The sequence below is a fragment of the Lichenostomus cassidix genome, chromosome 1 (assembly GCF_008360975.1).
Source record: "Lichenostomus cassidix isolate B80296 chromosome 1, HeHo_3.0, whole genome shotgun sequence".
In the NCBI taxonomy this organism is placed as follows: Eukaryota; Metazoa; Chordata; class Aves; order Passeriformes; family Meliphagidae; genus Lichenostomus; species Lichenostomus cassidix.
The window spans coordinates 26,098,552-26,120,657 of NC_139479.1; the positions used below are offsets into that span (position 1 = coordinate 26,098,552).

The 22,106-nt window shown below is 37.6% G+C and overlaps 1 protein-coding gene across 3 annotated transcripts; it reads left to right on the forward strand.

Moving 5' to 3' along the window:
• Positions 1 to 42: 42 nt before the first annotated feature.
• Positions 43 to 21,502, forward strand: SEPTIN10 (septin 10). 3 transcript variants are annotated; one of them, XM_085053698.1, is made up of 9 exons: positions 132 to 280; positions 3,937 to 4,054; positions 4,727 to 4,922; positions 6,357 to 6,543; positions 9,931 to 10,092; positions 11,573 to 11,669; positions 12,216 to 12,372; positions 18,584 to 19,157; positions 20,953 to 21,502. In XM_085053698.1, the coding sequence occupies exons 1-8, from the start codon at positions 251 to 253 to the stop codon at positions 18,750 to 18,752; spliced, it is 1,116 nt and encodes a 371-aa protein (XP_084909824.1). In that variant the 5' UTR covers positions 132 to 250; the 3' UTR covers positions 18,753 to 19,157; positions 20,953 to 21,502. The 3 variants fall into 3 exon arrangements, with proteins under 3 accessions (XP_084909816.1, XP_084909832.1, XP_084909824.1); XM_085053690.1 differs by lacking the exon at positions 3,937 to 4,054 and having other exon boundaries at positions 43 to 280; XM_085053706.1 differs by lacking the exons at positions 3,937 to 4,054; positions 18,584 to 19,157 and having other exon boundaries at positions 43 to 280.
• Positions 21,503 to 22,106: the final 604 nt, after the last annotated feature.

The following is a 22,106-nucleotide window of genomic DNA, read 5'->3' on the forward strand; positions in this document are numbered from 1 at the left end:
GGCAGAGCCGCCGCTGCCCGAGCCCCTCCTCCCGGCGGCAGCATGCCCAGCAATCACTGCCGCGGAGGCACCGCGCCGCCCTCAGGCCGGGAGGCAACCGCCAGCAGCGCCCGCCTCGGCGGCGGAGCCGCGGCCGCATCCCCTCCCCGCGCTCCTCCCCGCCGCGTGGCTCTCCCTTTCGGCGGCAGCTTCGGCCGCATCTGTCTCTCCCTGCTGTCCTCCCTCCTTCTCTGCCTCTCCTGTCGCGACTATGGCCGCTTCCGATGCCGGTCGGCCCCCGGTAAGTCCCCTGCGCGGTGCGGGGAGCGGCTGGTGAGCATCCTCTGCGCTGGGGCTGATCCTGGCTCGGCTGAGGGGACGGAGGGGCTGGGCAGCGCCGGCACCAGGAGGGCAGGAGGGCGGAGGTCACACCGTGCGAAGAGGTAGAAGTGCCACCTGTACCTCGCTGCCGTCTCTGCTGGTGACCGGTCTGCTGAGGGCTGTCTCAGGGGGTCGGGTTAGCAGGGCAGATGGAGGCTCCCTCCTCACGTCATCTAGTTCCCAGAGCTGCCAGGCTTTTAGAACATTTGTTGTTAAAAGAACTTGTTTTCAGATGTCACCCTTCTTAACGCTCCCGTGGCGTGTCGCGTGTTTCAAGTAGTAAGGTGGATCTTGGCTACTGAAGGATTACTTCTGGGTAATAGCAAAGCTCTCAGCTTTGTGTTCAGAAGACATTGAACCCATCCACACGTCAGTGCTGGAGGGTAGTTTCCCTGGAGCGTAGTTCTCCTGCCTGTTGGTAGTAGTGGAAACCTCGGGGCTCAGGAAGTCACATCTGGGGTACCCATGGGCACATCAATGCGGTGATGTCACATTTGGGCACATTAATGCGGAGATGTCCGCCCTCGGCTGAGGGCCCGGCATCCTTCCCAGCGCCTCCGCCTAGCTGCCTGGGGCTGGCGGGACCCTCACCTCCTGCCCAACCACACGCTGATTGCTGCTTTCGTCGAGGTTTGGAGGGCAGCTTTCAGTCACCTCTACAAGCCCAGGAGCGAGCTACTTTCTTGCTTGGACTGCTAGTCTGGTTCTGCAGAGGTTTATGTAGAGTGTGCATGTAGTCTGAGACCTAGCTTTTGCTTTGGAATGGTATGGTGGTGTGCAGTTTTAGTCAGAAATATGTGGCAAATTTAAAATATTAACTATTTTTTTTAGTTTCTTCCTGAAATAAAGAATAATTTAAAAATGTTGCACTGTCTGAGGCTATGATTTTTTTTTATGCAGTTTTTAATGGGCAAGACAACTTTATATAAATTAAAACATTTGATTAAATAATAGAATAGTAGAATGGTTTGGGTTGGAATGGATCTAAAAAAAACCTGTCTGGCTCCAACCCCCCTGCTCTGGGCAGGGACAGTTTTCACTAGACCAGGTTTCTCAGAGCCCCATCCAGTGTAATGAATCTGGAGAAATCCAGAAGCATTAGCTATGCTACCAACCTTTTAAAAAAAGGATTGAGGAAAGCAATGAGATGTGATTTAGATCAATTAGGTGATCAACTAGATATAGTTCTCTTGGAAATGGTAAGGATGTGGGTATCATGTGGTCAGTTTTGTGGACTTAATTTCTCTGCATGTTTGTTCAACAATAGCAGAGTGAAGTGTATGAGCTGCTGGCATTAGGAACAAACACCTGATGTCCTTGGAAAATTTCAGAAGGAAAAATGTAGGCTACTGCTTTTCTATTAAGAAAATGCTTCAGTTGCTGTCAGGTGGAACAGGTTTACACAGTGATTCTTCTGTAAGGAAGGTGGGGGTGTTGAATGAGGGCTCACTGCTTGGTAGGCAGCAACAATTTACATACTGAGACAAGGTACTTCTATTTCTTTGTTCTAGTTTGTGCAAGGTAGGGAACTAGGTGATAACCCATGGAATGCTAGCTCCCCAGTCATCAAAACGACACCATTTATACATTTTAGCAAAGAAGGGAATCTGGAGTTATTGGCTATCAGTTTAATAGTTTTCTTAATTAGTGTTCTACTTTCTATTGGTTAGTGATTCTCTTGTTTTTCATGCTGATTAGTCCACATTCTCAGTCTTTCCCTTCTTTTGGGTTGCTGGGTTTCTTGAGTTGGTGGTCCATGAGTCGGTGGTCACAATCTCCTCCTGCCAAAATTGCCTTGGAACTGGGTCAGTTGGAGCTGATTTCAGCAGAGTTGCTGAGTTGGCTTTGTTAGTTTCTTTCTTATATTGAGAGTTCTGCCAAATGTCCTTGGGGCCTGTAAATTCTGCATTCATTGTGTCCACTATCAGTAGCACATCCTTCTCCCCAAAGCTTTGTTAACCTCCCCCAGGTCTTGAGATCATTGAAGCATGTCAAGCCCTAAACCTTAACAAGGCAATTCTACTGACAAAGTAATTTATCTTTCTAACACCTGGACATCAGAAGGAAATAAATTTATTCCTGTGAGGGTTTTTTGGTTGGAGAGTTACAAATGGCAGTGCAGTGGTTTTGATAATTGCCCAGCGTGGCTGGGATTTAGGCTGATGACATGAAGGTGAAAGGCCTCCCTTCTGCAGTCATGCTGAGCCTCTTGCACTGGCTCTTGGTGTGGAGGCTGAATGGTTTGTGTTAGAGGAGCTGTCTTATATTAGTGGCAATAGAGGTGCTTTGAGGATCAGACTGAGTAGCTAGAGTTCTTAGATGGGCAGGCACTCTGTCTCAGATACACTTGTCTTTAAATGGACAGGATACTGACTGTTTTCAGTGTTTCTCAGCCTCTTTTAGTAGTAATTTTCTTTTGGTAAAATGCCTTGAGTACATGCTTTGCATGTACTTTTTTATAGCAAAAAGATGTCATATTTTCTCTTTAAATTGTTCATTTTGTATATGTGTTTTTCCCTCATGTTAATCTAAAATGGAATTATCTGATTATAGTAGTCTAAAATGAGAGTTGGTGCAGTTAGTGCAGCACAGTCTGTAGTCCCCCTATAAACACAAGGAAGTCCTGTGCAAATAAAGAAGAGGATGAGTATTTGCTGTGAGGAGTGTCCATATCCTTTGATCTGCAAGAATTCTGAGACTTGCTATGCATGCCTGTTATAAAAGGTGCCACTTCCTTGGGCTTTTAAGGGTTAAATTAAAAAGTTCCTACTGTCGACTGTGTGCATGTTCACAGGAAGCAGAAGTGGTTTCCAATTCCATGTGGATTGGAAATATAAGAGAAAGAATAGCATGGATCTGTCACCGTTTATGCTTCTGATATGTAATGTTTGTTTAGAAATACAGTTCATTTGTAGGAACCAAGATATTTCCTTTTAGTCTTATGCATTTTTAGTATGCTCACTGCCTTGATGTCATGGTTCTAGATTACCAGCTGATGTTTAAAAGGGAATGTGCACTTTTAGATATTTCTAATACAATAGATATAATGCTATCTCAGACTTCTGGTGCATATAATGAGCGCAGATAATGTATTAGTTTACATAAATAGCAATTTCAATTCCAGCTCCTCAGACTGAGTTCTGTTTGATAACATACACCTTCCTCTGAATATGTTCTCTGTTTTGAATTCTGATACTTAAATTGTTTTTAGTACTTTTTGCTAATTTCTGAGAGCAAACCAACTGTGATCTATTTCCTCCCTACAGTTTTCAGCTTACACTTTCAGTTGGACTTGTCTGCTTTATTTCATTCGTATTTCATAGGGTTGTTTGGTTGTTTTGTGTTGCTTTTTTTTTCTTTCAAAACTTGGACTTTATTTTAAGCCTGCAAATCATCCTGTAAAGTAAATTGTAATTTTTTCTTAAATCATGGAATAAAGATGATATGACAGGTCTTTTTTTTCAGACTTTGGCTTTTCTTCATTGTGTGTGAAATCATAAGGAACGAGTTCTAACTTTCTAATAGAATTAATTCATTACCATTGTTAGCTGATATTTTAAAATTATTTTTCTGTAGCAAAGTGATGGCTGTCGAACTTTGCTCTTGTCTGCGCATGTTGGGTTTGATAGTTTACCTGACCAACTGCTTAGGAAATCCATCAAGCATGGCTTCTGCTTCAATGTTCTTTGTGTTGGTGAGTAGTATCTGGCTGCTTCAAGGCTTTAGTGGTATACCCATCTAAGGAAGTGACTGAAATTTAAATCCAGATGTGGCATTAAACACTATAATTCCATCCATTCCCCTAGCTTTATTTGTATTCATTCTTTGGTTTTGTATATAGTATTTTTGTAAACAGTGTGAAGACCTGAAAACACTGAAAATGGATGCCAGTTGTTTATTCACTTATTATCAGCCTTTTGGATTCTTTTGAGTAAACTGGGCTTACACTCATAACAAAGAGCTTCAGATTCAAAAAATTCTAAAATTCCAATGTGGTTTTACTGAAGTGTTTCTATATTTACTAAATGTTTTGCTCTAGTATTTTACCCTTATTTTTAAAAATTGTTGAATCTCTGGTTTCACAGCTAGCTACTTAGCTTTTAAAAATCTATAGGAAATTAGTTCACACTTTTAAAGAAACCTAGGTGTCAGGATGCTGTTCTGCTCATTACTCATTATCTGGTAATTTACCCTTATATGTAGAATGAAAAAGATTAATGAAAATATGTTTAGTGCTCATTAAAAGAATACACAAATACATTTTGCATAGAGATATAAGGTGAGAAGTTTTTGTGTACACTTTCTGTGCCTATTATGTGTTTATTTGATGTGCAAAATGTCTTCCCCAACCCTTCTCTGACTTTAGGGGAAACTGGAATTGGGAAATCAGCCTTGATGAGCAGTTTGTTTAACACCAATTTTGAGGACTCTCCATCAACACATTTTCTGCCAACTGTACGACTTAGAGCCCAGACCTATGAAATCCAGGAAAGTAATGTTCTTTTGAAGCTGACCTTTGTAAAAACAGTGGGATTTGGTGACCAGGTGAACAAAGCAGATAGGTAAGTGCCCACTTGTCACTATGTAATGCTGAAGTTTTGGTCTTAACTGTAAGTTGATTTTTCTTTGAGCTTTGTAGTAAGTGGTTGTCTTACATGTGTTCCAGATTGATGGTTAACTGTTTTCTCTGTGTGCCAAAGTAAACATATTTTTTTCTCATACAGGAAATTATTTTATAAATCAGAGGAACTCTGCCCCTTTCTTTATGATATAATCTTTTATAAATGTATTTATATTCAGTAGTTTCTTTTGGGTGGAAAAAAGCAGGGAGGTTAATGGGAGGGTTTTTAAACAGTCAAACAGATTATAAAGTACTGCAGATTATATAGATTAGATCTACTGAGTTTTTAAGAATTTGATTATAGCATGTTGAAGACCTTAAACTGAAAGTAACATCATGTGGGTTACTGAAGGCCTATGTTTTTTGTGTCAGACAGCTAGATGTAGAGACAGCATACTGGTGTCTTTCAGAACTTTTTTTGAGTCTGCTTTTGTGAATTTAAGATTTTATAGGACTGAACTGTCTCAGCAGATTTTGTTTCTTTCACCTTAGTTGTAAAGAATTTATGCTGTATGACTACCTAAATGGCAGTACACATATAATAAATGAAGGTTAGAGAGTCATGTTAAGATTATAGTGAGAGCTATGGCTTATGATATGACTGGATAATAGCTACTGCTAGTGAATTGGGTGATGGAGATGCAAGTAGATACCAGTATAGCTATTAGAGGTTTTGATGTATGCTATAGGAGGTACCTTTTCATTCTTTTAATTTTGTGTCTAGCAAGTGCTTCTGGATTTTGCTGACATTTGATATGGTTCATAAACTTGGTGTAGCAGAAGAAATTTAAGGGTGCACTGCTTCTACATCTAGCAGAACTTTCTTTTGGAATGCACATTAGAATCTGGTTTTAAGTAGGATAAAGTATACTTAAACTGTACTTACTATAAATCAGATTTATATTCTCTAACATTTCTCATTTTCGGTTTTGTCTATTGTTTAAGAGCTCTCTCATGTACAGTACTTCAGAAGATAAAGTTAATCCTGTTTCTTGGTACTATTAGTTGCATATTCTTTCTTTTCTTGTATTGTACCTAAGAGGTTGTTCTGTCTTCCTAGGAGTTCTGCATTTGCACGACTTAATTGCATTTAAAACCATCACTTGGGAAGATCAGTTATAATAATAATTAACTGTATGTAGCTTTTTTCACTAATGGTAGCTAGGAAATGTTTTGTCAGTATTAGATGTACAGTTCATTTTTGAGTAGCTTTTCAGAAATTAGGATTAGTCTGTACATGTATTTTCTGCCTTAATTGAGCAGCCTTTTGACGTGTAAAGCAAAAAGCCACAGAACAATACAAGAGAATTCCCTTCTTAGTCTGTCTCTGTTTAGGAGTAGCTAATATCTGGTTGTTAAATTTTATTTCCTACAGCTATCAGCCAATAGTGGATTATATAGATGCACAATTTGAAGCCTATCTCGAGGAAGAACTGAAAGTTATACGTTCTTTATTTAGCTACCATGATACTCGCATCCATGTCTGCCTCTATTTCATTTCACCTACAGGCCGTTCCCTAAAAACCATAGATTTGTTAACTATGAGAAGCCTAGACAGTAAGGTAAGACTTGGAAGCAGTTCCAAGAATTTGTCTTACTTTCTAAAGCATCTTGTAGCTTTTAGGTCCACTACCACCTTTCGGTTCTATATCGATGTGTTTGGTTTTGTAATGTTTTTTTGTACTGGTATACTTTAAGTTCAGAATAAATTCCTTTTACTTGTTTATTTACAAGTCAAAAGGAGAGAGATGTCCAGCAAGGGCAGTGAAAAAAGAAGCACAATGAAGTTTAAAAAGCTAATAAAAAAGAGTAGAACCATACCAACTTTACTTCTGTTAAACTGTAAACATCTTAGTGAGATTGGATAGTGTACCTTCCATAAATGCTGTAGTATTTCTAATTAAGGTTGTTTCTAGTTTTGGGACTGCTGAAAAGTAGGCATATAAAAACCTTTGCAGCACTGTAAAGATCTTTGTTACAGATAACTGAAGAGGCATGTGCCATGAGCAGAACACCCTGCCAATGTGGCTTTTTCTAAGATAGGCTGCAGTAGTGTAACATCTTGATTTGTTTAAAGCTTTAAAATAGCAGTTTCTTCTCTAATTACTTGCATTTTCTAAATACTTAACTTTCTTCCTGTAATAGGGCTGTGTGAACTGGATGAAGCTAAATGTTTAACTTATTTTAAGAAACCTTATATTATTTGGATTTAATTTGTTGAAATGCTGAGAAATTTGGGAGCTTAAATGCATTTGCTGTGCCTTTAGCCTTTTCCTTTGTGCTTTAATAGAGCCCTGCCTTCTAAATTTTCTTCTGCATTTTCTTGTTTGTGAGAAGCACATTTGGGATTTTTGTTGTTTTGTTTGTGGATGTATTTTGCATTTTGAACTTCTCAATAGCAGAGAGCAAGCAGAGGGAAAGTATGGTGGTACGAAGGGAGGGGAGAGCAGGGTCACTTCTGTGTGCTGTGTTGTTAGTTTCTATGTTGTGGCCTCTCTTCACTGAAATTCCTTTCAAACAGTGTTTCTTTCAAAAGAAAAGAATATAGATCTTTGAGTCCCAGCATCCTTAGAAAATACTTCCATCAGGATAAACCAAAAGTAATTCTGCTTTGGGGAATTTTGGCTTCTAGCCACCTACTGCAAATACTTTTAGTTCTGCTTTGGCACAGAGAGTTTGAACCACATGTATCTCTGTTGTTTTATTTCATTTCAATGGATTCTTCTTTTTGATCTTACTATGGAAATATCCATATACATACAGAAAGAGTTATATGCTTTAACTGTAGTTTGGTTTCCATCTTGTGGTACATGTCTGTGATGCTTTTAGTACTGCATTCTCCTAGTGGCAATTAAGAACTCAGAATTTCCCAGGATGTGGGGAGTCCTGGGTGCATTCACTGAGTACAGGATTTCATAAAGAGAAGATGGTGCAGCCACATGCATCCATCAAATGTGTAAATCTATGTCAAAAGCTGTCTTCAGTTTCTTCCTAAATCCACTACAGTGTACACTGTGTGCTTTTGTTATGGTCTGCTGCTACAAAACAATACCAGATTACACAGCTCAGAGGTAGAGAGGGTTCTTGGAATAGATCAGGTTCATCCTGTGCTCTGTAGTCCTGGGAGTAAAAAACAGTATCTATGGTCAAGTTATTTTTCTTTGTTATGAATTGGATGACTAGCTAAGAATTTAGACTCTAGCATTTAGACATTGAAAAATCATGCAGTTTTGCTTAGGGATGGCATCACTACAGACCAGCCAGGTTTCATTCACAGATAAAGGGAATCTTTTCCTGTACCCTTTCTTGCTGGAAATAGTGATTATTCAACTAAGAGCTCTGCAGTTCTAATTCATTCTTGCAGAATTGCATACAGGTTATGGTTAAGTCAGTAAAGTACATGAGTGTACTTTGTGGGGATTTAGTTGGGTTTTTTCCCTTCAGAAAGAATCTTTAGAAATTTTTATATTGATTCATGGAGACACAGCTTGCTCTTGCAACCAATAATGATTTCAAATACATGTATTTCTTTTCCTTCTTTGTTGGTTATATAAAACCAGAATAAATTTTATACTTTTCTGTTTTAATACAGTAGTGGTGATTTAATGTCAGTGTTGACAGCTGTAATCACAGTTTCTGACAATTTTGCTTTTTACTGTTCTCCTCAGTAGGCTTTCTCTGCTCTTTGTTTTCTAAGAAATTCCCTCCTAATTAATGAGTTCTTGAAAAACTTTGATGTTGAAAAGAGAGTAGAGGTTAACTTAATTGAGGACTCTGTGTTCCATCCATTTTTAGATCTATATTAGAGAAAGCCTAAATTGATGTCCCTCAGATAATTTGATTGGAGGTGTGAATTACTCCTAGCTGTAACAGATTGTTTATACAATTCTAAATGAGTTCAGTCATTAAAAAATGTATTTCATAACTTTATTTGATTATAGGTATTTTACCCCATATGTGCTTAGGTTGTGTATGTTACGCAATTAAGGACTATCATCATGTAATCTTAGAAGTCATACTTCAGAGTTGTCTTGCTTCTTTTTCTTTTGGACATTTCTTTTGGACATTCAAGTAAGACAGAAGTCTTACTTGAAAAATACCCATTTTGAATCTATAGTTGATATTTAGTCATTTCCATTCAGACAGAACGGAAATTTCTGTTCATAAGAATAGAAAGTGTGTGTGGTTTTTTCCTTTTTTTTCCCTCTCCTTCCCTTTTGCATCTGTGATCAAGGAACTTTGTAAAACTCCATCTTCTGAAATCTGGAAGAATTACTTATATTGTTCTTTGAAAATATTTGGACGTTGGCATTCTTTATTTGTATTTAGTTCTGAAGGATGTGTATTTTGGGAGTGGTAATAGTATTTGTAAGAAAAAATTAGCATCTACTGTGTTCCAAGTCACTGCCATAACTATTTTAGGAAATAGGGCAGTTTAATAGACTGAATTTTGAGTTCTGAATAGGTGCAGTGGTGAGGTGAAGAAGATGTAGCTGAAAGGAATCCAAGGAAGAGGCTCAGGGGTAGGCAGGGTTTGGTAGCCAGCTTCCTTTGCTTTGTGTATTTGAACTGTCAGCTTTCATTTAACACATGAACCATGTGCCCTGCTGCTGTAAACTAAAACAATCTTTTTTTTTTTGCAGAGATATAAATACTTAATAACATTTAGTTAATAAGTTGTCATTGCTTTCTTTTGAGCACTTTGCTATATGAGACCTTCCTTGTTCTTAGAATCAGTTACTTTTAAGGGAGTGTATTAAATAATTGGTAGCTAATTTGTTAATGCTCATGAGAAAATTTTTCATTGTGAAACTTTGATATCAGTTGATGGAAAAGTTTGGACCGCGGGGAAAATTTTAAACATCTCTTTAGAAAACAATTTTATTTACAAAAGTTGTCACCTCAAAATTGAAGTCTCACACATTTCATTTAATTTATGTCATTAATAGGTGAACATTATACCAGTTATAGGCAAAGCAGACAGCATTTCTAAAACTGAGCTACTGGAGTTCAAGAAGAAAATAATGAGTGAATTAGTTAGTAATGGCATCCGGATATACCAGTTTCCTACTGATGATGAAACTATTTCTGAAATTAATACCATCACAAATGTAAGTAAATGACAAAAATATGATATTTCAGTACAAAAGCATCATTCCCTAATGCTGATAAAATGTCATTACTTTCACCATTTACTTGAAGCTTGTAAGTTTGCATGTCCCAGGTTTGTTTGTTTATTTTTCTCTCTCCTTAAAAAGCTCTGATGTGTTGGTTTTTCCTTTCCTACTTGCAAATCTTCCTGTCCTTCTGCTGTTGATATCTGTAACAGAAAAGAGGTTGTCATACATAAATGGTTTTTCTAATTTCTGGATAATTAATATATAATTACTATTATAGATGAACAGATTGACTGCTCTTTTCCTCAACATACACATTTTTACATCTGTTAAAGAAGATATTTAGGTGCCTCATGTCTGCAGTTTTCTCTGGTCTTTATCATAGCAAGTCTTCCACCTGCCTTTTTTCCTTTTATTTAGTACTTTCTTTTGAAATTAGGGCAGATTTTCTCTGGGGATGAAAAAGTCTGGTTTATTTTAACTTATAATAACTCTGTCTTATTTTCTGTTGTCCTTTTGGATCGTCCCAGGGGGAGCTGCCAGCTTTCAGCAAAGGCTATGAAGCTAGATAGCTTTGCCTTGAGCACTCTGTATTTGCTGCTCACATGCATGTTTGTGTACTGGGGTTTGAAAGTAGGATGCTGGAGCCAATGGCTCTGCAGTCCCAACCTCTGTGACCCAGCCAGGCAGTGAGAAAGTGCAGCTGTAGGTCGGTAACAGATCCTTTTGCTGTGGGGAAAGCTGGTGGTTTGTTACTTACCACTTCCATGCTCTGCTAGTGATTTATTTTCCAGGTAGTGGTGCTTATTTGGTCAGTTGCTGTGGGTCAGCATGCAGGCAGTCAGTGCCCAGCCTTTGTGCCAAGCCCACAGCAGTAACCACATCACAGGTTCCACCCTGTGATCGTCACATGAGCCTTACTGGGATAGGAGCTCCGACTGAATGTGAGTCATATGTTCTAGAGCAGTTTTCCATTCGGGGCTGACACTTCCTAGTGCAGCTCAAGATGTATTTGGCTGTCTTTGCCATTGGGGCAGACCTGCTGAATCAGGACAGCCTGCTCTTCACCAGGTTGTTGTCCCCATGTCTTACTGTGCAAAGTGCCTTTCCGGACAGTCAACCCCCAGTGTGTGCTGGGGCAGAGGCTTATTCCTCCTGATATGCAGGACTTAGCATTGCTCTCATTTCCACTTCATGAGGTGCCTGTTGGCCCATTTCTCCAGCCTGTTGAAGTTCCCCTGAGTTGGCAACTCACTCATTGGGGTCTACCAACTGCTTCTGCTTTTAATGTAGTTTGACTTTTTTATCAGTAGATGCTGCCTAGCTACTGATCTCCTAAGAGTGGTTCTGGTTTGAAACTGCCTATTGGCTTTTTCTAAAATGGTGTTTTCCTCCATAATTTATTTCTGAAGTGTTTTTCTGTTTTAACATAAAAATGCTGACAGATAAGACTTTATTGATATGACTCTTACAGGGTCATTTGCCATTTGCTGTAGTAGGCAGTATGGAAAAGGTGAAAATTGGAAACAAAATGGTGAGAGCTCGTCAGTACCCTTGGGGTGTTGTAAAAGGTAAAGGAATTCTTAAAAGTATTTTTACGAGATTTTTGCTGTTGTTGAAGCATAAAATTCACCAGTAATAGTTTCACTGATGCCAGGCTGATTCTATTTTGGATCAACAGTTTAAGGAGTTTAGCAATTAATACTAGAGGCAAGCACTAACTTGTCTTTTCATCCACACTGATGCATCCTTGGAATCAAGATATGAGTGTGTGTAGTGTTTGGGTAGGTTAGCATGGTGGCAGTGCCTCTAGCACTACCCAATTTCAAACGTTTGTAATTGTCAGTAAAGAAAAGGGTTAAAAAAAGGAGAGAAATGTGTTGTTCAGCTCAAACAGGAAATCAGGATGTGTTGAAGTATGTTCACCAGTACTTACAGTGCTTTATTACTTCCGTGCATATTTTAGAAATGGTAAGGAAGTATAAGAGGTATAAAAAATAAAAAGATCCCTTTTCCTAGAAGTATATTTAGTGAACTAAAATGTGATATTGTTTAAAATGTATTTTGACTAGTTTGCTACTTCTGCATAATAACAAAATCTTCTTTTTACTGATTAGTGGAAAATGAGAGCCACTGTGACACTATAAAGCTTCGGAGGATGCTTTGCACAAACATGGAAGACTTAAGAGAGAAGACTCGTGCATATTATGAGTTGTACAGACGCTGCAGACTGGAAAAGTTGGGTTTCAAAGATGATGAGAAAAAGCCAATGAGGTAAAGGACTTCATGTGTAGCACTTGCTTTCAGCATCCATTCACCTCACATTAACCCAATGTAGAGCAGGGTTCATACATAAAATATGTTTTCTAAGAAGGAAAGAATATATTTTTTTTTAAATTGATGGATGTAGCTGTTCATTCAGTTATCTTCACGGAGAAGTATATGGGTTTAAATGAACATTGTTTTTAAAGACATGCAAACCAGTTGTATTTGTGAAATCTTTCTCTTCTATGATAAACCTGAGGATTTTATTTTTTATCAGGTAGCATGTCTATTTTCTTCAGGTACATGTGCTTTATGGATTTCTAAATTATTTTCATTTTATATTAGCATTATGTTTTAATTTCTATCTTAAGAATGTCTCGTTCTTAATAATGGTTTGGTTGGACTCCAGGTTCAGAAGGAACTGAAGCAAAAACTTTTATAAAATAAGTGGTTACACTGTTGACTTCCTACATTAACTGCCATAATTACAAATGTCTTAGCATTTTCATGCCAAGAAATGTCTTGCTAAATGGAAGGGAGTTAAAAGATGATTCCAAAGGAAAGTTAAGCAGAGGGTTATAGACATTCAGTTGTTTCATGCAGTAAAGCTGCTTTCTGCAGGAAGCATTTAAAATTTCTATATCCGATTTGTTTAATCTTTGATTTCCACTTCTCTCGTCTCCCCCTTCCAGCTTCCTTGGTTTTTTTTATGCATGGGACTGTACTTTTAATTGGTCAGAGACCTGATGGGGAAGAGCTTATGCTTCAGGAGTTTTTCAAGCCTGGTTTAGCAAAGCATAGTTGTGATGGGAAACACTGACTTAAACCAGGCATGAAAACAGAGTAAGACTTTGCAGTAAAAACAGTATGATTTGAGCCAAAGCACATTTGCAGATTAGGTCATTTGATCTTGATGATCAAATGAATCAGTGGTCTCAGAACCAAAGGTGAAGGAGGTTTAAAACCAACTGAAATGAAACATAGAATTTTCATTTTGTTTAGGTTTAAGAACCTATGTTAACAGCTGATGACCTTGTCTAGGGAAGGCTTTTTGTTTAGAGATTTCTTCATGGCAATATTGACTCCAGTACCTTAGGCTTTTCTGAAGCTGGATTTCATGATGTACAGCCATTTCAGGATAAGAGCTAAATTATAAAAACCATCATCGATAGAAGTACTTTCTTCTACAAACACAGGAATTATCTTCGTGAAATACCTACACAGGTTGCATTTTGTTAACAGCTCAAAGTGGCAGGTTCACATCAGAATGTCCCAGTATTTTGCACTTCAGAGCTTGTTTAGAAGCTGTTTGCTTCTTGGATATACAGAGGAGCTGAGTTCCCTCTGGTGTGTAGTTTTTTGTATGGCCAGCTAGATGCCAGTTTTATTGAGGGATTTTTGGCAAGAGAGTACACTTAGTGATTTGTTTTGGTAAATCAGATCTATTGAAAATCTCATTGTTTTGGAAGGATAGGAATAGATCTTCCATAAGAATCTAGAAAAATGAACTTTTTCCCAGATTTACTGGAACAGGAAGAGAAAAGTAAGACTAGGATGGATGTGGTTGTCCCTCAGTAATGTGACATAGTGAATGAATGACACTGAGGTCTGAAAGGGAAGGTATTTGTTTTGGGAGAGACATTTTATGACACCATAAAAAAGGAAGAGAATTAAGAGGCTCTGTATGCAGTGTAACTAGCAGACTAATGCAGCCTTACCCATAAGGTGCTTCATCAAGTTACTGACAAAACAATAAAAAGTGTCACCTCAGCTATGTGGTAGAAAATGTCTTTTTATGTAGAGGAAGTTCAGTGCTTCCCCATTTGCTGAGTTGTACATTTAAATATCTTTCAGAATAGGGACTATCCAGTTGTTTTAGGAAAAAATGTGTTATTAAATTGTCATCCTTTTTGTCCTTAAAGATGTTTATAATATATACACATGGATTCTAAGAGCTGTAGTTTTAAAGTCTAATTAATATTGCATAGCACTATATGCCTGAAGATTAAAATTTCATGCTACTTATATAAATAATGATCAAAATGCATGTTGAGAAGTCATATTTTTTGCCTGTGATGTAGCTGTCTACATACTAAATTTGGTAATAATGTAAATTTAGAAAACCTTTGCTAGACTTGAATAATTGGCTTTTTGTAGCATTTGAGCACTGACACGTGAGTAGCTAACATGCCCTGCCTTTTGGCATGTTGCAAAGAAGCTGGCTGTGAAGTTCCTGTACCACTCTTTTGGATTTAGAAGGAGGACAGTGGTTTGATCATCGAAAATTGTATGCTACTGCACAGCAAAACCAGTAATTCTTGGATGTCTAGCTACCTTGTGAGATAGGTTGTGGGCAGATAGCTATAAAGGCTTTCACTCTTACGTGTGAGAAAACATGTTGGCAAGTTGTGGGTTTTTTTAATGGGAGATGTGGAAAGAGATGTTTTCAGCACTCCACAGAAAAATATATTTGCATCTTTATTACGAGGTTTAAGAAGGGAAAATAAAGGTAGTCTGAAGTGACTTGTGCACACTCTTAAAAATACCTATTTCCTAATCCTGTATTTTTGGTGAAGCTGTTTCATTGTAACTTTTAAATTTGTTTATTTGTAATTGCATTCTAAGAATGAAGTAATGAAATCAATGGATAGCAGAATATTTAGGGTGTGGTTTATACACTTTATACAGTATCTGTTGGTTATAAAATTCAGGAAGGGTATTTGTAATAATTTTTTACTACTTAAAATTGGGATTTGCATTTCTTTGTTATTAAAAAGTAAAGATAAGCTTTTGTGTGTGTGCAGATGGTCTAGTCCTGCCTTTTCGATGGTACAATTATGTCCATTAGGAACATGAATTCCTAGTTTCAGGTCATTCTCAGTGAGAGATAATTTCTGAGATGTTCTGAATGGCAGAATTTGGAATAGTTGAAAACAAATCTAGACATGAAGAGCGCTTCCAGGAAAATAAAGTTCTAAATATACACACACACCTAGTTAGCTTAGGTGTTTGTGAGGGACGAGAGGATTGTTAGTGTTTTGAAGCTGGATATTTTGTAAAGGCCATTTTTCAATTTAAGTTGTTGCCTATGGGGACTTTCTGTTTTGAAAGAAGAAAACTGATAGATCAGGGTCTCTTGAAAAAATCTGATTGATACTCAGGCCATATGCTTGCATATTTAGATTCACTGGTGTTAATCATTCTCTGCGTTAGTTGTTTTTGTCATCATAATTACAATTTGTTCTTCATCGTAATTGCAATTAAACATAATTGTAACATAAGCACCTCAGTTTCTCAATATGTGAGGAATCATATATTCCGTGCTTTATTCCTTCCTGAAACTGGGATACTCAGAGCTTGCAGTTCTTGAACTCGATTATTTTTCAGTCTATTTTGAAGATGATGACAGAAAACCAGGGAGGACCCAGTCATATGAATAAGTTTATGTGTAGAGGAAGGTTTATAGGAGTCTTGTTCTCTTTTCTAAAGAAAGAAACCTAACATTTGAAAGGCTGTTAGACTTTTTCCTTAAGAAGTCACTTGGCAGTGGAGTTCATCTGACCAGCTGCAGAGCTTTGCATTTGAGCAAAATACTTCACCTGTTTTAGAGTGAGATTGAAAGCACTGGTTTAAGATTTGGTGAACTATTTTTCTCTCCTTCCTGAATCTCCTAAAACCAAAGAGGGTTTGGGTTATTGTGTTGCTGATATACCAAATGCAGAAAAGGAAATTTTGGGTTAGTTCTGTCTTTGTGATTTCCAGAACAATCCAGTCCAGGGGGAGGGGGTATTTCATGGAATTGTAGGATGGTTGGGGTTGAAAGAGACCTCAAAGACCATCTAGTTCCAACCCATCACCATGGACAGGAACATCTTCCACTAGACCAGGTTGGTCAAAGCCCCATCCAGCCTGGCCTTGAGCATTCTGAGGCATGGGGCAGCCACCACCACACAGCAAATTTAAAAGAATTCACTTTTATTTCTCCTTTCTACATGTAATTTGATTACTTACTGAGTCCAGTGCCTTCAAAGTTATTCTTCTACAATTTCAAGACAAATTTGCTCTTACCTGATAAAGTAACCTAGTCTGGGTCTAAAGATGTCCACATAAAGAAATGAAGGTGTGATTACAGCATGTTAACCTGGTCTAGCACTTGGTCTGGCACCTTTGTTGTACCCAAAGGTGGCATGTTATCTAGCAGACCTGACACTGGGTGCAGAAGTGTGTGTATTGTGAGATTGCTAGCACTTGAAAAACCTGTGCTGTAACTTTATTGTCTAAACTTAGAGATAGTGTGAATGAATACATCTGAGTGAAAACCATGCCCCTATTTCATGTGGTAGACAAGATTTAGAATTTCAGAGTGACCTAAATTACTGCACAACTGATTAAAAGCCCCCAAAACAAGCCCAAACACAAAAAGGTAATTGTTCTGAATTTATTTTGTTGCCATGTAGTGCTCGAATAAGATAGAATAGGAGGACTGCTGTGACCTTGATATCTTACAAACATGGTCTGCATGTGCAATTTCAAGATGTTTCTTCTCTCTCTCCCGATATTTTGAATACAAATAAGAAATTGTAAGATTGGGAAACAGCCCAGTCATCATAAATTTAAATATAGAAGAGAGCTGTTTAAGCTTAATGTTGCTCTAAATAATTAACTCTTTAGATCCCTTTTCTTTTTGTAAGTTTTACCATTTATAAATGGTTTAAAAACAAACAATAACAGGACAAAACCTGCTACATAAGTGTGTATATGTATTGAACATATAAATCAAAACTAAATACTTGATATACATACCTATTTATTTTATATCAGGGTGGAAGGCATGAGTCACCTGGCAAAGAATAGTAACTTGTGTTAGCTGAGAAGGGCTGACTAGTCAGCACTCAGGAAGTGTTAGAAGAGATGAAAGGTGTAAGAGAACAGCCCCAGAAGAGAGCTAGAACATTATCCATGGTTTGATCCATTCTTAAGCCCGATGCTGTGGAAGACAGTGGACAGATGCTTTTGAGTTTCCAATAAGCATTGACACAGCTGTGATCCACCAGTTCTGCTCTCTGGAATCATGTGGCTTAGAGAAGTTTGTGGTAAATGTTTTGATGGAAGAACTTGTGTCATTAAGCAGATTTGCTTTCCAAAGACAGCATGTATGAGGTACATCTGTACAAGCTCCATTCACTTTTCCTTGAAAAGCAAAACATTGCCTGCCAGCACTGCCTGGCAGTGGTAGTACAGATGCTGAAAATGTCAAACCTCTAGTAATTTATTCACATGAATAAATGACTAGCAACTTTTAATTTGCCGTGATATGCTTTGACCTTAAAGAAGTATCTCAATTTCAAGTACCTGCTGTTTGGAGGAAAAAAGTTACCTTGTGTACTGAAAAGAGAAGGAAGGCATAGATTTAAAAGTAAAGAAATGTTTGGTTTACTTGACAACTTGTTCTGTTGCCAGATATCTGCTCAATGATGTGAACGAATTTACTCCTCCAATATAATTTCAAATATAAGTATAGTATATATGCAGTGTATTTGCTTCTGAAAGAGAAGGTTCAGGAAAAAACAAGCAGACTTGATGTTTTGGCTGTTGCATGTTGCAAAGTAACCATGTCTTTTGGATGTTGAACTACTTAGGAAATTGTAGTTATTCTATATTAATGTAATTCTGCCATATTTAAATTTTGACATTTCATAAAGAGAGTACTATGTATTTTGAAGATCCTGTCATTTGCTTTCATTTTCATAGAGGAACAACCAGTTTTTTGTTGTGTAATGCTCCAGATTAATTACTTTCTTACGGTCCTACTTTAAGACTGAGGTTTCACAGTGTGGAAATTTTGGGAGATTTTTCTGGTAATTTCAGTGTCTTAGTAGTAAGCAACTTAAAGAAGAAGCTTATGCATGCTGGAATCAGAAAGGTATAAATCAAGTCTTTAGAACATGAGTGGCCTAAAGTGCTGTGTTTACTTTGAAATGTAAATTGCCCAGGAGCTGTTAGCATAAGTAATTTTACTCAGGGTTGTTTATGTAAATAAAAAAAGAGAAAGATAAGATGCTTGCTTCTATTTAGGTTTCTTTATGAATTTTTATGTGGGAAGCTGTAGAACTTAATATTTTAGATGAGTACTAATTGTTTAAATAATTTTCTAGATTGTTGGTTTTCCACACTGAATAAAGCAGCATGCTGGAGAGTTGCTTACATTCTTGAACTTCAGTCTGCAGGAAGTCTGTGAGGCAAAGAGGCGTGAGTTCTTCCTTGAAATGGAAAGAAAAGAAGAGGAGATGAAACAACGATTTGTGCAGAGAGTGAACGAGAAAGCAGCAATGTTGGAAGAGGCAGAGCAACAGGCAAGCATGCCTGTCTATCTTGAGTTTGTTTTCTGAGATTTGGAGCAGCTAAGTTCTTAACAAAATTACTGGCTGATATTTATAATTTCCTAATATTTTGAGGACAATAATGCTTTAAATCAAAAGCCATTTGATTACACAGGTTGATTGGATGAGCAGATTGATTAGACACCAGTAAACAAGAGAGTATGTCTTATGAGGAGCAGCTGAAGGAGCTGGGGTTGTTTAGCCTGAAGTAAAGAAGGCTCAGGGAAGATTTTACTGCTCTCTACAACTACCTGAAAGGAGTTTGGGGTTCATCTCTTCTCCCAAGGGATAAGTGACTAGATGAGAGGAAATGGACCTAAAGTTGTGCCGTGGGAGGTTTAGACTGAATATTTGGAAAAACGTCTTCACTGAAAGGGTTGTCAGGCATTGGAGAACAGGCTGCCCAGGGAAGTGGTGAGTCACCATGCCTGGAGGTATTGAAAAGATGTGTAAATGAGGCATTTGGGGACACTGAGGCATTTAGTGGTGGACTTGGCAGTGCTGGTTAACGGTTGGACTTGAGGATCTTAAAGGTCTTTCCCAGAGTAAATGATTCTGTGATTCTATAAATGGCACTTTTTTGTTTGGAAGGTGGGAGCTTATGGTCTAAAGGCTTTGGTGGATAGCTGGTACATGTCTATAGAGTAGGAATTGATATGGTGAAGTAAGAGACCAATTAATATAATGGTCATGTTTTCTTGTCTTTAACAGTGTGCTGAGAAACGTTGGGTATGCCATAACAACACAGTAGGTGCTTTTAGTGCACACATTACTCTGTGGAAAAGAAGATTTTAGGAAAAAATGCCATGGGTGGTTTTTCAGAGTGGGCCATGTGTGTTTGCCTGACTTCCAAATTCAGTTATTAAATCTAAGTTCAAACCTCATGTTGAGAGGTTTGAAAAATGTGTATGTCTGCTGCTTTGTTCATTTGTTTTGGTTCTGGTTTTAAAAATCTCATCTACTCCCAGCTGCCTTAAGACTATTTGAAAATGTGGAATATTTCTTGGAGTTGAAGATTTAGTCCTGTAGCCCATGTTAAAAGATTTAGTCCCATAGCCCATGCTGCTTGTGGAGGAAAAAATGTCAGATTCAATCCTTCTCAGTATGAGACCATCCAACTGGAAGAATACTTAGCCATGTTCAAAGCAGGTTCAGCAAGGTCTCACACAGTATCTACCCTTTGATATTTTCCTTCTGTGATTCATTCCAAGTGGTTTGTGAGTTCTGCATACTGCAGAATTGTGGATATTAGTTTTCCATGTTCCTGGTGCGGGAAAGTGATCGTGCAATCACTCCTAAAGAACATTTGTCATGTACTCTTGCTGCTGACTTTGTATCTGGAAACTAAAGAAAACCAGGAAGTTTTTTTTTTTTGTATTTCAGATTTCTTTCACATCCTTCACTTAGAGGAAACTTTTGGGTGCACCTTTAAAATTTGTCAGCTCTGCTGTGTACAACAGGCTTACCATTACATTTATAGTCTTAGTTAATTCTTAATTTCTTCTTTGCAAAAGCAGGATTTGAGGAGAATTTGTGTGTGGGGAAATGGGAGATGAGGAAGGATGGCGTGAAGTACCCTTTTATTGTCACACACAATTTCACTGTAGGTTTAAACTGGTTGAAATACATCTGGAAACAAAAATGCATTAATATGTAAAAAAACCCCAAACAATCAAAGAACAATTGATTCTTTTCTACAATTCTATTGTAGAAAAGTAGTTAGCTTCTTGCAGCCCACCAGTAACTCCCCAACCAGACTTACTCTGTGTACTTATTTGTACTTAAATCTGATCACTTCCCCACTTGATTTTAGGGAGCTATATTCTGCTTGACAGATCTTGATTTAATCTGTCTGTTGATAATGGGTTCATCTCTCCAGGCATCCTTATTTTTTACACAGTAAAGATATAGTAAAACCTAGTAGGAAATCTAGTATTCACTTAGTGCCTTCCATGTTTTCCACCTGTGTGGAATAGCTTTCCACACTTTGAGTGTAATAGCCTGGATCATGAGAACAGTCTGATAAAAGTTATTATATTTCTGTATTGCTGTTTTTTAGTCTTAACAGTGTGGGGAAATAATTGCAATTTCTTATGACTATTAACACGAGATAGGTTTTACTGTTGATTTGCAGAGGGTTTTTATATTGTGATATCACCACCTTGTGTTGATAGTTGGAAATGTTATTTTTTGTGCTTTCTTTAAATAGATACTGACTAAATTTGAACATCTTATGCTAATGCGTCAAGAAGAGGAGCTAAAATTAGGGGAAGAGAAAAAACTTCTAGAAGATGCAATAGTTCAGTTTACTGAACAGAAGGCTATCACTGAATTGAATCAGTCACAAGTGTCTCTCTCTACCCCTGTTGTTAGTTTGAAGACACAAGGACTGCAAAAAGTAAGTGCTAGTCGTCAGAGGCGCAATAAAAAAATTCCTCACATTCACTTTCATAACTCGAAATTCAAAAATCTTTCAGAAAAGACAGAAACATGCTGTGTTGTGTGATAAGAAGACAGAAGTATGTAAAATACCCTCATGTGTGGATTTGCTTTTAGAGTAATTGCTGTGTGTTCTATGAGCATTGTTCTGTCTTTCTTTTCTTTTTTCCTTGAAAGAACCAAGATTTTCAGCTTGAAGTCCAATGCTTTCATGTCAGAGATGAAGGAACTATGAATGTTGGAGAAGAGAGCGAGAGGGAGAGTGAGAAGGAGGAGTTAGAGAGAGAAATTCACCCAGGGAAATCCAGGAATAGTATTTGATTGCAACACTCAGATTCTGCATGTAGGATATGTTAGTAGTTTTATGAAGTGGTCTGACTGATGTTGTCCCATATTAGATGTGTCTTCCTAGTACAGATTTTTGAGAGATTGATAAAATTGGCTGTGAAAATACACAAAGTGCAGAATATTACCCAATAAAGATTTCCCTTTCTTCCCACCCACCCCCTTCTTTCTTTCACCACTCTGAAAAGAAAAACTTGAATAAATTGTGAAAATTCAGAGATACATTCCAACGTAGTCTCCAGAACAACATGCCCAACTGATTTATATAAAAAAACCTTAAATTAAATACTCATATATTAAATTAAATTGAATTAAATATTTTTCTCCTGCAAACTCAGAAGTCAACTAGTCATTTTCTTTCTTGGTAGGTTACAAATTTACATTTGTAACAAAAATAACATTTTGTTAATTAATAACTTCCTGCAGTTGAAAACAGATTTCTTGGTTCTGAATTTATTTTCAACTGCTAGGTTATGAAGAACTTTAGAAGCTAGAGTGGTGCACATATTTTCACAGATACTATCAAGCTTTGACATTTTTTGGGGTGTATGCTAGAAGCCTAATTTTGCCAAAATTTAT